The 15586-nt window shown below is 55.6% G+C and overlaps 1 protein-coding gene across 10 annotated transcripts in view; it reads right to left on the bottom strand.

Annotated features, from left to right (window-relative positions):
- The window catches only part of ANK1 (ankyrin 1), a 115877-nt gene that overhangs the window by 41053 nt on the left and 59238 nt on the right, over window positions 1-15586 (bottom strand). For 9 of the 10 annotated variants that reach the window (XM_073325379.1, XM_073325377.1, XM_073325378.1 and 6 more), the window contains exons 2-4: window positions 11997-12098; window positions 2971-3069; window positions 616-714 (exon numbers count right to left, since the gene is read on the bottom strand). In XM_073325379.1, coding sequence (XP_073181480.1) covers window positions 616-714; window positions 2971-3069; window positions 11997-12098 — 300 coding nt within the window. Of the gene's footprint in view, window positions 1-615; window positions 715-2970; window positions 3070-11996; window positions 12099-13275; window positions 13382-15586 lie in introns of those variants that run through there. The other variant, XM_073325376.1, reaches the window with a different exon arrangement.

Genomic DNA, 15586 nt, shown 5'->3' with positions numbered 1-15586 from the left:
GCTCACTGCCTCGCCAGACAGGTGACCAGTGACAGGGAGGCGATCAAATGGATACCATCTCCCTGTCACATACCCAGTTCCTGGGCCGTTCTGTGCATGAAGTGTGGTAACATGCTTTCCCCATCCCCGCCCCTAGTCATTGGGGGCCGAGTTCGAGCTGCGCTCAGCATGCTGGGTGTACGCTGGAGGCTGAGTACCTGTGGCCACAGAGTTGGGTGCTGAGCCCTCAGAAACCTGGCCCTGGATGTTTCACTTTCCTCCTTTCTACCCTCTCTCTCTCTCTCTCTCTCCAGCTCTTACTGACCCTCCAGGAGAGCAGCAGCTGCAGTCCACCACTGGTAGCGTGGTTGTGTCCCCCTGCCATGACATTTCTAACCCTCCCCAGCCGGACAGAGGCGCCGTGTCTGCTCAGGAACAAGGCTTGCCCAAATGGCTCAAAGGAAAATGGGAAGAGAAAAGCCAGCCAAGGAGTGGCCGTCAGCACTGTGGAGCTGGGACGCAGGCGGGCTCTGGGGCATGGCTGCTCAGCACTGTCAGGGCACCCCAGCTAGGAGCCCGCGGACCTGCCTGGGGGCTGTTTAACACCCAGACCCGGTTCCAGACAGCATGTTTTACCTGCGACTGTGCGTTGACGTTTGCCCCATAGTTCACCAGCTCCCGGACCACGTCCTCCTGTCCTGCCAGGGCCGCGATGTGCAGAGCCGTGTTTCCCTTCTGAAACACAGCAGGACAGGGTGAGTCAGGGCACGCCACAGAGCAGCCTGCAGCATACGGGTCAGGGTCGGAGGGTGGCTGTGCATGGGGAAGCCAGGCAGGTGTGCTTGGAGCTGGTGTTAGAGGTTGCGAGCTATTGGGGAGCGTGCACCCTGTCCGCACAGGCCAAGTCTGCACTCACGGAAATGTGTAATTCAACATGCCCTAGCTGACACCTAACCAACACCTGCAGACCCCATGTGCAGACAAGCCATGGCATTTCCACACATGTCCCAAGGGAGGGCACAGAGAGTTAGTTAGCAAACAAGCACTCCAGGGTAGGCAAACCCAGCGTGCACACAGGAAGGCTGTGTGCACTAGCCATGGGCACGGACTCTGTACCAGGGAGAGGGACGAAGTGTGTATGTCTCTGTGTCCCTGGTCCTGGGAGCCAGGAGGCCATGCTGGGGCCACGTGGGCTGGTGGTTGTTTCCATGCTGGAGAGGTGCGTAGGGGATGACTGGGAAGGATTCACTGTGTGCAGGCGGCTGTGGAGACCCTGCTTCCTGGGGAAGATCAGTGTGGGACAGGGGGCTGCTGAACGCCCATCTCAGGTGCCCCTTGCTGAGCTGGGTTTGCCTGAGATCAGGGCTGTCCCCCTGCTAACTCACCCGGCAGGCTGCTCTCCCTATGCCCCCAGCTGCTCCTGCTGCCCTGACTGCATCTGCTCTGTGAGCAGCTCTGCAGAGCCACAAGCTGCCTGAGTCCCTGGGCCAGCGAGAGGGGCCCCGCTGGACCAGGCCGACTGGCACCTGGCCAGCCAGGGGAAACAGGGATCGTGTGGGAGCAAGGCCGCAGCAGGGGAGTGGGACACAAGAGCCAAGAGGCAAAGGTGTGACGGGGGTCAGACAACGCAGGAAGGGACGAAGGCAGTGCAGGGAGGGCAAGGAGCAGAGAAAGGGAGACAATAAACGAGAGAACAAGTGACTGGAGCCAGCTCACCAGCTGGCCACTAGTGACAGAGGAAAGGCAAGTCAGTGGACAGAGCCAGCCGCCGTGGCTAGGAGCGAGTACAGGAGCAGGCAGGGCCCAGCCCCACAGCGCTGGGGTAGGGAGGGGAGAGCAGGGCCTGGCCCCCTTGGGAGCGGATGCTCCTGAACCCACTGTGCCCCATGGATGGCCCTGCAGCTCCGTGCAGCACGCACAGGATGGTTGGCCCACACCCTTTTTTTCAGCACAAGGAGGAGGAGGATTTTGTATTCCCCATTAAATCAATGGCAGTGCAGCCAGAAAACCCTGAGTCAGGCTCAACGGGCCTCAACAGCCAGAGCCCTAGCAGGGGGGAGCAGGAGCTTAGCCGATCCATCGCCAGGCTTTGCTGCATCCCCTTTGGGGTCTCACGCCACGGATGTCAGCACCCTCCTAGCCCAGAAGTGCTGGGAACGCGCCGGCAGGGAGATGCAGACACAGATTGTGCTGGAGGTTGCTCATTCATCAGCCTGTTCGCTAAAGCCTTTGTCCCGCCTGTCACGAGTGAGCACTGCTCTCCTCAGCGGTGACTTTCAGGTGAGGCAAGGTGACAATGACACATTATTGAACTACGACTGCAGGGAGCTCCCTCGGGGCAACAGGGACCATGCTGGGCCTGAGCAGCTCAGCCCAGGGCTGGGAGGAAGGGACTGTGGGGTTCTGCTGGACCTGGGATAGGAGATATGGACAGGAGGAAGCTCTCACAGGTTAGGTACCTGCTGCTGCCCTTCTCCTGGATGCGCAGTGACGTGGTCTCCTCTTTCCCAGCATCAGAAAGCCCCTCACTGCTCCTGGAGTGGGTTCTCCCCCTGTGCTCCCCTGGCAGGCTCTGAACCCAGGCCTGGATTTCTTTGCAGCTACTCACCCAGGGATGTCTCCATGGTCCTGCTTTGAGCAGGGGATTGGACTAGATGACCTCCTGAGGTCTCTTCCAATCCTAATCTTCTATGATTCTATGATTCCTCTAGCCCTGTCATCCAACTGGGAGTCCCATTTTGCTTTACACAAGACATGGAGAAGGCACCTGCGCTCCGGGAGGCAGGTCAGTTTCACCCACCCCAGTTTATAGAGCAGAGAGGGGAAGGAACCTGCCCAAGGCTGCAGAGAGAGGCTGTGGCAGAGACAGAAACAGAACCCAAATCTCCTGCGCATCAGCCCAGTGCCATTGCTACAAGCCCAGCCTCTCCTGGGTACAATGTGGGCAAAGGATGTGCTGAGCCCCCATTTCCTGCCCGTGCCAGCCCTTACCTTGGTTGTTGTTTCTAAAACGATTTCCTTGTGCAGCAGCTCAGCCACCATCTTCACGTGGCCTTCCTTGGAGGCCAGATGCAGGGCGTTCAGCCCGTTCTGGAAAGAGCGGAGTGACGGGCTGGTTAGCCAGGTTGGGGAACACACTTGTGGAAGCTGTGGGCAGCAGAGGGGAACCCCACTGCCATGGAGCCAGGGCTGCAAACACAAAGCTCACGAGGCTGCACAGAGCAGAGCGAAGCCCTGGGCCACCAGCTGCTAACAGCATTGAGCCTTTAGATCAGCAACCCCAAACCCAATGCAGATCAATCTCGCTGCCCTGTGATACAGATGGGGAAACAGAGGCAGGTGTAACTTGCTCGAGGCCTCAGAGCTGGGACTATGATTCAGCAGTTGCTGGTGTCCAGCCAGTTCACTCTCCCTGCAAAATGCTCCTCTCTAAGCAGGGACATCAGAATCCCAGAGCGATAAACCCCTGTGAGGAGCTGCTGCCTCAGGAGATCAGCTCACATCAGCATCCAGACGGAGCAGGGGGAATCCGCTGGCACCTGGTGTTTTGGTGCCCGCCATCTGCCCACCCACAGAGCTCCTGTGCCAGACAAACCCACCAGCATCTGGCAGCAGCATCACCACCCCCAGCATCGTTCTTCCAGCAATGCCCCAGTGCCAATGCTCTGCACAGCAGGCTGCTAGGTTTAGCACAAAACCCCACCAGCCAAGCCAACACCGGGACTCCCAGCGACACCCACCACCCCAATTGGGACGAACACCTTGTGGTGCTGCTCTGAGTAGCACAGCGCACGGCTGCCTGTTCTGCTCACACACACCCTGCTGCCCGTCAGGTTCCCCCGGCCCCTGGCGTCTGGGATGCCACTGGCTGCTGCAGGGTGAACACATGCGCCTCGACTGTTTTCCCTTTGCCAGCACAATGCTCCACTCCTCCAGGCATTCGCTCTTAGTATCAGCACAGCAGCAGCACCCAGAGGCCCTGCTCAGAGACCAGGAACCCTCGGGCTAGGCACAGGACAAACCCCAACCCACTCCCAGTACACTGGACCCAGAGCTGTGGGCTCCAAAGCCTCAGCTGGGAGGAGCCCTGCCCAGAGCCCCTTCCCAGCAGGTGTCTTTACAAGGCAGGCCAAGGGCTGATGCTGCAGCAGGTACCTGCTGGGGAAGCAGTGGGAGTGTTTGCCCTGCTGTCAGAGCCCGATGCCGAGGCACCACACAGCAGCTGCTGATGCAGTCTTCTCCCTGCACCTTGCACTGGAGGATGAAGGCTGTGACGAAGTGGGACTGTTCTTAATGTTTCCTCTGAACACCGTATGGGTGCCTCAGTTTCCCCTATGCATTTCTTAAGTCTCTAGGTGGTGGAATAAGGGCGTGTAATTGTTGCAGAGCAAAGGGCCAGTGTACTTAAATGGCCGACACTCTGTCTCCTGGCAACTGATGGCCTGGGCCCTTCCCCCCTGCAAGGTGAGAGCTAAAGGGTTGGAGAACAAAGGAATCCGGTGACCTCCTGGCCTGGGGAAAGGGAAAAAGCCCAGAGGAGGAGGGGGGCGGAGAGTGAGTCAGTTGGGGGCTGGCTGGGGACGAGGAGTGAAGTGCAGACGTGGTTTTCTGGCTCATTGCCCTCCAAAACGGACCCGGCTGAGCGGTCCTGTTCTCTGTACCTACAAGCTCTGTGTTAGACCATGTTCCTGTCATCTAATAAACCTGTTTTTCTGGCTGGCTAAGAGTCACATCTGACTGCAGAGTTGGGGGGCAGGACCCTCTGGCTGCCCCAGGAGCCCGCCTGGGCGGACTCGCTGTGGGAAGCACATGGAGGGGCAGAGGAGGCTGAAGGCTCCGAGGTCAGACCCAGGAAGGTGGAAGCTGTGTGAGCTGTGTGTCCTGCAGTCAGTCTGCTCCCAGAAAGGAGACTTCCCCAGAGTCCTGCCTGGCTCCGTAGGGAGCAGTTCCAGAGCATCGCCCAGGGACTCCGTGACAAAGGCTGACTTAGTGCATGGTGCTGGAGCTTACTTGGGAGCCGTGGGCACCGTGAGGGGGCTCAATGAACGCCATCAGCAGCTCTGTGAGAGCCATCAGCAGCTCTGTGAGAAAGAGAACGACTCTGCCACAATGCAGCTCTCCCTGCCCAGGGCTTATCTGCTCACTTCGGCGGTCCTGGCAAATTCCCACCCTGGCACAATGACATTAATACAATGGGCTCAGCTCAGTCCCCACAGCACACAACGGGGAATGACCTCCTGCCGCTGCTGAAAAGGACCCAGCATTAGGTGTTGCAGGTCAGCGTTACAGTGCATTGGCAGAGCGAAGGTGGGTGGCACGGGCCCACAGCTCGGCTAGCCGGGGGCTGCACATCAGGACTGAGCTGCATCGGACCAGCCGGGTAGGACAAGTCTGCAGAAGCCTTAACATTCAGCATCATTTAAATAAAAACTTAAAATGTATCTTGGCACTCTGTCTGGGCCACCGATCGTACCAGAAACAGCAGCTGCCTTTAACCTTGGCTCCAGACACAGGCACACAAAACCCACCAGGTATTAGAGGAAATGCCCCAGGGGAACATTTTTCACTGAAGTTACTGTACGAAACATTAGGTGCAAATATTAGGTCATTTTTTTATCAGCAGAAGAACTAGTTGCAGAGGCCTATGTCCAATGGCAAATGACTTTTACACGTCTCTGTTACCCTGCAGCGCCCGACACGATGTGCAGCTCATTCACCTTCCCCTTTGATACAGTTTGTTCTGCCCTTCACTCAGCTGAGCCCATTTCGAGCCAACCTTGCCTTGTGGTTCCCATGCACCCCCACCCCACCTCCCCGCAGCGCTGCACTACTGGGGCTGCAAACTCTGCAAGGAGAGGCCAAAACCCAAACAAGCTGCTGGTTTCTTCCTTGCTTTGCAAGCTGCACAGGGAGGGCCCAAGCATGCTGCTCTCACTCAGCTACAGCTTCCATTGTCTTCACTGGTAGTGAGGAGTGCAGGGTCAGGAGGAGACTGTGCAGCTGTTAAGCTGCACACACTCCAGGAAACTGTGTCATCAATAAAACAAACCCCCCATGGACATTTCTACTAGTGCTTGGTTTGGCATCTCTCCTACACACAGCCTCGGTATGCAGCTAGCATTTCACCACATCCAGCTGTCAGCACAGTCAGCACCCGAGAGGCCACTGAGGCAGCTTCTGCTCTTATTTCTGGTGCCCAGTTCAGTATCCCAGGGGTGACCAACAGGGCTGGGGTGGCGGGTAGGGAGGGGCTTAAACCCTCCTAGGCCGTTTCAACCGGGACTTCTGCCCCCAGAGAATGCCTCCCGCACGTGGGTGCTTCCTTGTTCCTGCAGCTGGGTGTGTGGAGACCATCTGAGCTGTGAGCATCCCCTGTGGGGACACACTCCTGCCTGGTGCATCACACGTGCTGGCTGTCTACTGGTGCTTCTCTAAAGCAGTAAAAGGTCACTTTAGGGCATTGATTTGTCTCCACTGAAATCCGGCTTGCGTGGGAGACACAAGGAAGGGCTCCCAGCAGCATCCCTGGGGTTCCAGCTCCATCCAGCTTCCGGGAAACACTCAACACTAACATTCAACTTAAAAAACCCCTCATGGTTGAGTAATTTTACTACAGAGTCTTTCCTTCTATCTCCTGCTAGAAAAGCCCCTTGCAAAGTACCAGAGCCAAGAGATGAATTTATTCCTTGTAAAATATTCTTCTGTTGATCTCTGGAGACAGCCCCAATCGTACCAGAGTAAAACCTACAAATCCACACACATCTGCTGAAAATTGACTCAAAAGACTTTCAGATCCCATGAGGGAGGAGGCATCATGCCAAGCGGAAATGCACCTAGCCTGGGAGGACACAAAGCTCCTAGAAAACAAGCTGAAATGGAGAGACGGATATTGTGCAGTGAAAGCAGGTTCTGTAACACACACATGGCCATAGACACATTCACTCTGTAACTAACTAACACACACACCCACACAGCACATGGCTATAGACACACTTTGTGGAATGATTGCATACCAGACACATGAACATAGACACATAGGCACTCTGTAACACACACACATGGCGATAAACACACTCAGATTCTCTCTCTGTAACACACACATCCTGTCACGTTCAGGGTCAGTAAATATAGATTCATAGAGTCATAGATATCGAGGTCAGAAGGGACCATTATGATCATCTAGTCTGACCTCCTGCACAACGCAGGCCACAGAATCTCACCCACCCACTCCTGCGATAATCCTCTCACCTATGTCTGAGCTATTGAAGTCCTCAAATCATGGTTTTAAGACTTCAAGGTGCAGAGAATCCTCCAGCAAGTGACCCGTGCCCCATGCTACAGAGGAAGGCGAAAAACCCCCAGGGCCTCTTCCAATCTGCCCTGGAGGAAAATTCCTTCCCGACCCCAAATATGGTGATCAGGTGAACCCTGAGCATGTGGGCAAGATTCACCAGCCAGATATCCAGGAAAGAATTCTCTGTAGTAACTCAGATCCCACCCCATCTAACATCCCATCACAGGCCATTGGGCCTATTTACCATGAATATTTAAAGATCAATTAATTGCCAGAATCATGTTATCCCATCATACCATCTCCTCCATAAACTTATCGAGCTTAATCTTGAAGCCAGATAGGTCTTTTGCCCCCACTGCTTCCCTTGGAAGGCTATTCCAGAACTTCACTCCTCTGATGGTTAGAAACCTTTGTCTAAACTTCCCGATGGCCAGTTTATATCCTCTCAGATGCTGGGAAACCTGTGAAAAATCATTATTCTCCGGCCCCAGAGTGATGAGGCTGTATTCAAGCCTCGAGAACAACGCAGTCTGTTCGAGCATTTGACCCAAACCAATCTGGAGGACCAGAGCCTATGCAGTGACCTAATCGGAAAGGCATCCTGTTCCCACACCTAACTGCTGAGAACGCTGCCCAGAAATACTCTGGCCAGTGGCTGCATGCACAGTACACTCAACCATTCCGAAAACATGAAAGATGGGGCTTTGCTCTCCGCAGGGAGCGAGGTACAGGGCCTGGGCGAGGTTACAGATTAGGAGATTGACCTGGCTGCACACCTGGACAGCCCAGATGGCAGGAGGGCAGCAGGTAATGCTAGCTCCTATTGACCAGGAAGCTGGCAGCAACGGGCTTTGCCTGTTCTCAGGTCTTGAACTGAAAGCGAGGGCAGTGAAGTGTCCAGGAATCGGACAGACACGTGGAGGAAGGAGATGCACAGTGAAGATGCTGGTACTGGTGCCGACGATGATGATGGAATCAGAAGGATGGGGATGAAGATCAGATGGCATGTTAAGGTCTCTGCTTTTGTGTAAGAATACAGGGCCTGTGGGATAGGTCTGACCACATATATCCCCTTTATTATATACAGGACATGTGAGGTTGGACCTTTCCCACAGGTCTGATATTCCCCAGGAGGGAAACCCAAAGGTGCCATCTAACCACAGCAAGATGGCACAAAGCAAACAGGAACCAGTTTGAAGACATCACTGACGGAGGCTCCTGACTGCCGCAGTCACACGCTCCCAGGTCCTCCCAGTCCAGGCACTACAGCATCTCACCAGCAGCAGGCTTGGCAGGGCTCCCTGCACATCGCTGAACGGAGACTCTGGCTGATGGGAACCTGCATCCCCCACCGTGCTAGGAAAGGGCCGTCCAGAACCAGCCGCGCGAGCTCTGCTCTCTGCACAGCCTCCTCCAGACTCCAGCATTCCTTCTCTCTGGGAATAAAGCGGTGGGGCTGGGCACATTCTCAGGTCTCCTCAGGAGCTTTCAGTTATTCTCAAAGGTGAAGTAGCAGCATGGTTCAAGTCACCCTCTATTCATGACTTCTCACACCTTGGAAGTAGCCACAGCCCCCTCAGCTCACTCTCACCTGCTACCCCCCAGCCTTGGGGATGCCCAAAGCTGAGCACAGAGCAGGCAGAACTAACAGATCCCAGCTTCCCTTTGCATCCAGCGACACTGTGCTGCACTGGGGGAGAGCTCCAGAACGCATAGGAAAAGAACGTGACTCACAGTTCCAGCCTGGCCCCTTCATCAGCCAGGATACAGCCATTACCACCAAGGAGCCTGGTTTCTGGCCTTCTCTTTGCTGGCTTAGGAAACTCCCCTGGGACTGGGACACGAGTGGGGCTCCCTCCAGATACTGTTGGCTTGAGAGCACATTGCTCTCACCTCCTTCTGCCCCTGCCCCCAGCCTTTTAGCACTTTCCCAGTGAGAATCTGCCTCCCCTGCTCCCCCCCCCCCCCCCGGTTCCTTATATTCCCTGAATTGGTTTGGGCTCCTGTGATCATTGGCTGCTGTCAAGCCAGCACCACCCTGGACTCTGGCTACCAGACACACTGCAGCAGCCTCCCGTGCAGGGCACTGGATCAGACAAGCGCTGAGCAGGACCGCCTGGCAGCTGCCTTCAAACAGCAGCCACAGGGACAGGTCTCAGGCACAGCTGGGGCCCGTGGCAGGGACAGGCACATGGGAGCAGCCAGAGCCCCAGACCTCGGCCCAGCTGAAGAAGCTGCAACCAGGTGACTGCATGGCAGGATCCCGAAACCCCATGTGAGGGCACCGTGGACTCTGCTGAACCCAGACAGCCCCACCCCCCACGCAAACACACACAGCACCACACACGCAGCACCATACACACAAACACACACAGCACCGCACACCCAGCGCTACACACACACACACACACAGTGCCAAACACACAAACACACACAGCACCGCACACCCAGCGCTACACATACACACACCCACAGCGCCACACGCACAAACACACACAGCACACACACACGCAGCACCATACACACACACACAGCACCGCACACCCAGCGCTACACATACACACACCCACAGCGCCACACGCACAAACACACACAGCACCACACACGCAGCACCATACACACAAACACACACAGCACCGCACACCCAGCGCTACACACACACACACACACAGTGCCAAACACACAAACACACACAGCACCGCACACCCAGCGCTACACATACACACACCCACAGCGCCACACGCACAAACACACACAGCACCACACACGCAGCACCATACACACAAACACACACAGCACCGCACACCCAGCGCTACACACACACACACCCACAGCGCCACACACACAAACACACACAGCACCACACACCCAGCGCTACACATACACACACCCACAGCGCCACACGCACAAACACACACAGCACCACACACGCAGCACCATACACACAAACACACACAGCACCGCACACCCAGCGCTACACACACACACACCCACAGCGCCACACGCACAAACACACACAGCACACACACACGCAGCACCATACACACACACACACAGCACCGCACACCCAGCGCTACACACACACACACACACAGTGCCAAACACACACCCACACAGCACACCCAGCGCCATACACACAAACACACACAGCACCGCACACCCAGCGCCATACACACAAACACACACAGCACCGCACACCCAGCGCTACACATACACACACCCACAGCGCCACACGCACAAACACACACAGCACACACACACGCAGCACCATACACACACACACACAGCACCGCACACCCAGCGCTACACACACACACACACACAGTGCCAAACACACACCCACACAGCACACCCAGCGCCATACACACAAACACACACAGCACCGCACACCCAGCGCTACACATACACACACACGCAGCGCCATACACACCCACACACACAGAGCACCATTCACACAGCGCACACACATACACACGCAGCGCCACGCACACAGCGCACACACACCTCCCTAGCACCACACACAAACACACAACTGCCGGGAGCGTGTACATTTGCATGAGCTGTGTATGTGTCTGACAGTCCGAAGAGAACAGTGGCTCATCCAGCTGCGACAGAGACATTACAACTTTCGCCTTCCTCTGCCCACAGCGATGCTTCCTCTAACCTTCCAGTGGCCACATACCGCCCCTGCACTTGCTGGATGCCGGTCAGCAAAGGTGCTGCAGGGGCCCAGCCCAGAGCCGGACGCTGGGAGCGGAGGAGTTCTCTCCAAGCCGGGAGAGACAGCAGATGCCTGCTCCCCCTTAGGAGCAAACTCTGTTACAGAGAGCTGGGGCTGGGCTGAGGCTGGGCTGGGCTCTCAGTGACAAGAATTACCCCCTGCAGTCAATGGCGTTCCCCCAGGGTCACTGGGAGCAGAGCATGGCCTTTGATGTGCTCCCAGGGGCTCGCTGGAGCCAGGGCACAGCAGCGCTGTACATGCACCCTCCAGCCGCTGTCAGGGGCAACCTGCTACAGGCCCCTGCTCCCGTAGCCGCAGTGGCTGGACCAACGGGAGTGGTGAGCATGAACGGGGCGGCTCTGGGGCTCAGCACGAAGCAGGCGTACATACAGCAGAGTCTGTGCGTCAGAGCTCACCCCCCTCTAGCCCAGCCTCCTCTGAGAGCACCCACTGCAGCCTGGGCCATCCCGCCCCCTCCCCCTCCCCCTCCCCCTGCTCAGCCCTGGCCCTGCTCTTTGGCAGATGCCCAGCTGTTGTTGACAATCCCTCTGGAGACTGCAGCTCTCACTGCCTGGACAGAGGAGCCGGGCCTGGCAGTGTGAGCGGCTCCGCCAGCCCAGCACCTCCAGGGAGCCCTAAGGGCCTGGCATTCTGGTAACACCCCTCTCCACCTTCATCTACTGCTGCTGAGAGCCAGGGGACCAAATGCTGGGGGTGGGGGAGGTCCATAAAAGGCCTTGAGGAAGGGCCTCCAGGCCCACAGACTGCACCCGCCACTGCTGATCTGCCCTCTATCCTGTGACAAGCACTCTGCGCCCACCCAGCGGCCTCAACTCCTCACACCCTTCAGGGGAGCCGCCAGCCACGCTCCCTGCCTACCAGTTCGCTCCCCTTGCTACCCAGCAAACACCCCCACTCTGGGGCGGTCATACATGGGCTAAGAGGGCACATTATTATAGGACCTCAGGGGCTGGTACCAGAATCCTAGTGACCTTAACCTACCTGATTGCAGGTGTTAATATCTACCCCATTCCTCAGGTGTTCCAAGGCTTTGTCCAGGTTCCCGGATCTCGCAGCCCTCAGAAAGCTGGTTGCAGCATCGGCCTGGGAGAGAAAAGAGAGCACATGAGTCAGCATATACCCTGGCTCCAACCAGCCCAGGGTGCCCATTGCAGGGCTAGGGGCATGAGTCATTCCTAGCACTGGGCACATGCTGTAGGGAACAAGTGGCACCAGCCAGCTCCAGGGGACCTAGCAGGGACCTTGCAACAACAGTGGGCTCAATCACCCCATCCCCCCAATTCCTGCTGTCCCCGTCCCACACCAGCACAGGGAACTGTCGCTAGCAGGCGGCCTTTTCAGTGCTGGAGCCTGGCTGGGGGGTCTGTGCTGAAGCAGAAGGAGCTGTCTCTGAAATGCCGTGCAGCAAAGCTGCCATTTATATGCAGACCCAGCTCAGGAACACAAGGGAAACGGCTTCCTTCCCCAGTGCTCTCACCCCGCCTGGCTCTTACCGGCGCTGAAAGCCCTGAGCCGGCCACTGGATGTGCAAGAAAAGGGAGCAGGGCTCTCAGTGCTGCAACAACATGCATGCAATGCCCCATTCAAACCCTCCACTGTGCCTGTCCCAGCACCAGCTTCCCCTCCCGGCCCCTGCCAGCAGGGCAGGCTCCCCCTTGCTGTGCTGGGCGGGGATTGCATCAGGTCAATGGAAGGGATGGGAGGAGAGCTCTGTCACGCCCAGTGTGTTTGTGCATGTAGCAGAAAGAGGGCCTGGGGTGCTACTGCAGTGAAAACAATCCACCATCATCACAATCTTGGTGTGAGGGAGTTAAAGAACCAGCACCAGATAGCGGAGCTCCAGCAGCTTGCTCGGGGCTGCACCTCCCAGCAGTGGCGGCTGCACTGGGACCAGGAGGGGAGGGAATGGATGATGGGGCACCATGAGGGACGTGGTCCCTGGCCACTTCCTGGGTGAGGCTCCCAAGGCTGGCCTGACACAAAGCAGCTGGGGAGAGATGGAGAAGGTAGTCACACAGCCAGGCTTTCCACAGCTACAGAGTTTATAACCCAGCCATAGCCCTGCCCACAGCTGGGCACATCTGTCTGGCCCAGGGTCCTGTTCCCCTGGCCAGGAAAAGTCAGTGTGGGCGGGACATGACCTATTTCTCCATTCTTGGCATGGAAATCAATTAAAAATCCCTTGAAATAAAAGTGCCGCGAATCTACAATGAACCCAAGCTTGCTACGGAGCCCTCCTTCTCCACACCAGAAATCTCACCAGTTTATCCAGAACCATTTCCAGCCGCTATTGGTCCTGCTTGGCTCTGCGGGGCCCTCTCCCAGCTCTGTGTGCTTGTCTGGGATGCAGCCTCTGGCCTTGGCCCCCAGCCTGAGCAGCAACGTAGTGCCCCTCAGGAAGCAAAGCAGGCAGAGCCCCTGGTGAGACATGGCTAACTGAGACACTTGGGCTATTATTAACCTTGCACTTCCTGTGCAGGGTGATGCTAATATGGTCACGGGTCATAAAGCAGGAGGCAACAGAGCACAGGGCAGGGAGAAGCGCTTCGCACACTGATGCAGACCCCGAGCCTCTGACCAGAACCCCCTAGGAGTGCACACATGGGGCTGCGGCTTGCTGCCGTGTCAGCATTTGGAAGAGAGGTGTATTAGCTAACATGAGGGAAAGACAAGAGAGCTGGTTAGCAGGTCAAACCCTTGGCTTATCCCATCCCCAGACCACACTTGGCGGCTTCCCTCAATACTAGAACTGCCTGTGTGCATTAGGGTGCGTATTATGGCAGCACCCAGGGGTCTGGGCTCTGCACAGATACACAGTGAGACAGTCCCTGCCCTAAAGAGCTTATGCTGTAGACAGGCCAGACTGGCCGTGTCATAAATATAAAGGGAAGGGTAAACCCCTTTGAAATCCCTCCTGGCCAGGGGAAAGCTCCTCTCACCTGTAAAGGGTTAAGAAGCTAAAGGTAACCTCGCTGGCACCTGACCAAAATGACCAATGAGGAGACAAGATACTTTCAAAAGCTGGGAGGAGGGAGAGAAACAAAGGGTCTGTGTCTGTCTGTAGTCGTCTTGGCCAGGGACAGAACAGGAATGGAGTCTTAGAACTTTTAGTAAGTAATCTAGCTAGGTATGTGTTAGATTATGATTTCTTTAAATGGCTGAGAAAAGAATTGTGCTGAATAGAATAATTATTTCTGTCTGTGTATCTTTTTTGTAACTTAAGGTTTTGCCTAGAGGGGTTCTCTATGTTTTTGAATCTAATTACCCTGTAAGATATCTACCATCCTGATTTTACAGGGGGGATTTCTTTATTTCTATTTACTTCTATTTTTTATTAAAAGTCTTCTTGTAAAACACTGAATGCTTTTTCATTGTTCTCAGATCCAAGGGTTTGGGTCTGTGGTCACCTATGCAAATTGGTGAGGCTTTTTATCCAACATTTCCCAGGAAAGGGGGGGTGCAAGTGTTGGGAGGATTGTTCATTGTTCTTAAGATCCAAGGGTCTGGGTCTGTAGTCACCTAAGCAAATTGGTGAGGCTTTTTACCAAACCTTGTCCAGGAAGTGGGGTGCAAGGTTTTGGGAAGTATTTTGGGGGGAAGGACGCGTCCAAACAGCTCTTCCCCAGTAACCAGTATTAGTTTGGTGGTGGTAGCGGCCAGTCCAAGGATAACGGGAGTAATATTTTGTACCTTGGGGAAGTTTTGACCTAAGCTGGTAAAGATAAGCTTAGGAGGTTTTTTCATGCAGGTCCCCACATCTGTACCCTAGAGTTCAGAGTGGGGGAGGAACCGTGACAGGCCGGGTGGAAAGATAACCACCCTTCTGTCGCATACGGGGACCAGGCCTAGAGAGATTTGCCCAGAATCACACAGGCAATCTATGGCAGAGCCAGAAACCCAGATCTCCAGTGTTCCAGTCCAGAGCTGTAGGCTCACGGCCATCCTTTCTCTACGGACGAGCACCTATTGCCAGAGTTGGCAGGCCCCAGCCACGGTTCGGTAACATTTTCAAAGCAAATCATGACTTGTTAGCAGCAGAGCAAAGCGAGACGGGGCGGAGATGCTCAAAGGATGTGAGAAGTGACTTGGAAAGAGCCGGGTCTCTTGGCTCAGAAACTACAACAACTGGTGTGGGTTAAACTACAATTATAATAAAACCAACTCTGCTATCTGAAGAAAAACCTTCAAATGGGTCTAGAAGGGATCACAGTGTCGCAGCGCTATGCATCCGATGAAGTGAGCTGTAGCCCATGAAAGCTTATGCTCTAATACATTTGTTAGTCTCTAAGGTGCCACAAGTACTCCTGTTCTTTTTGCGGATACGGACTAACACGGCTGCTACTCTGAAACCTGTACTAAATCAATGGAAGTAATGACGGTAACACACATTTACTGGGCGCCTTGCACCCTGAAGGATCACACAACATTTCACAAACAGGAACTAGGAATCCAGCCACCACTGAAATGCAGCCACCTCTGGGGTGATGCAGCCCCTGTTTAAGTAACACTATGCAACAACTTGGGATAGGAAGTAAAGAACAGTGAATCCAGCTGAAACTATGGGGCAAACA

The sequence above is a fragment of the Lepidochelys kempii genome, chromosome 26 (genome assembly GCF_965140265.1).
Source record: "Lepidochelys kempii isolate rLepKem1 chromosome 26, rLepKem1.hap2, whole genome shotgun sequence".
Taxonomy (NCBI): Eukaryota; Metazoa; Chordata; order Testudines; family Cheloniidae; genus Lepidochelys; species Lepidochelys kempii.
Note: the sequence above shows the minus strand (reverse complement) of the source record. Positions and strands in the feature narration are given on the sequence as shown.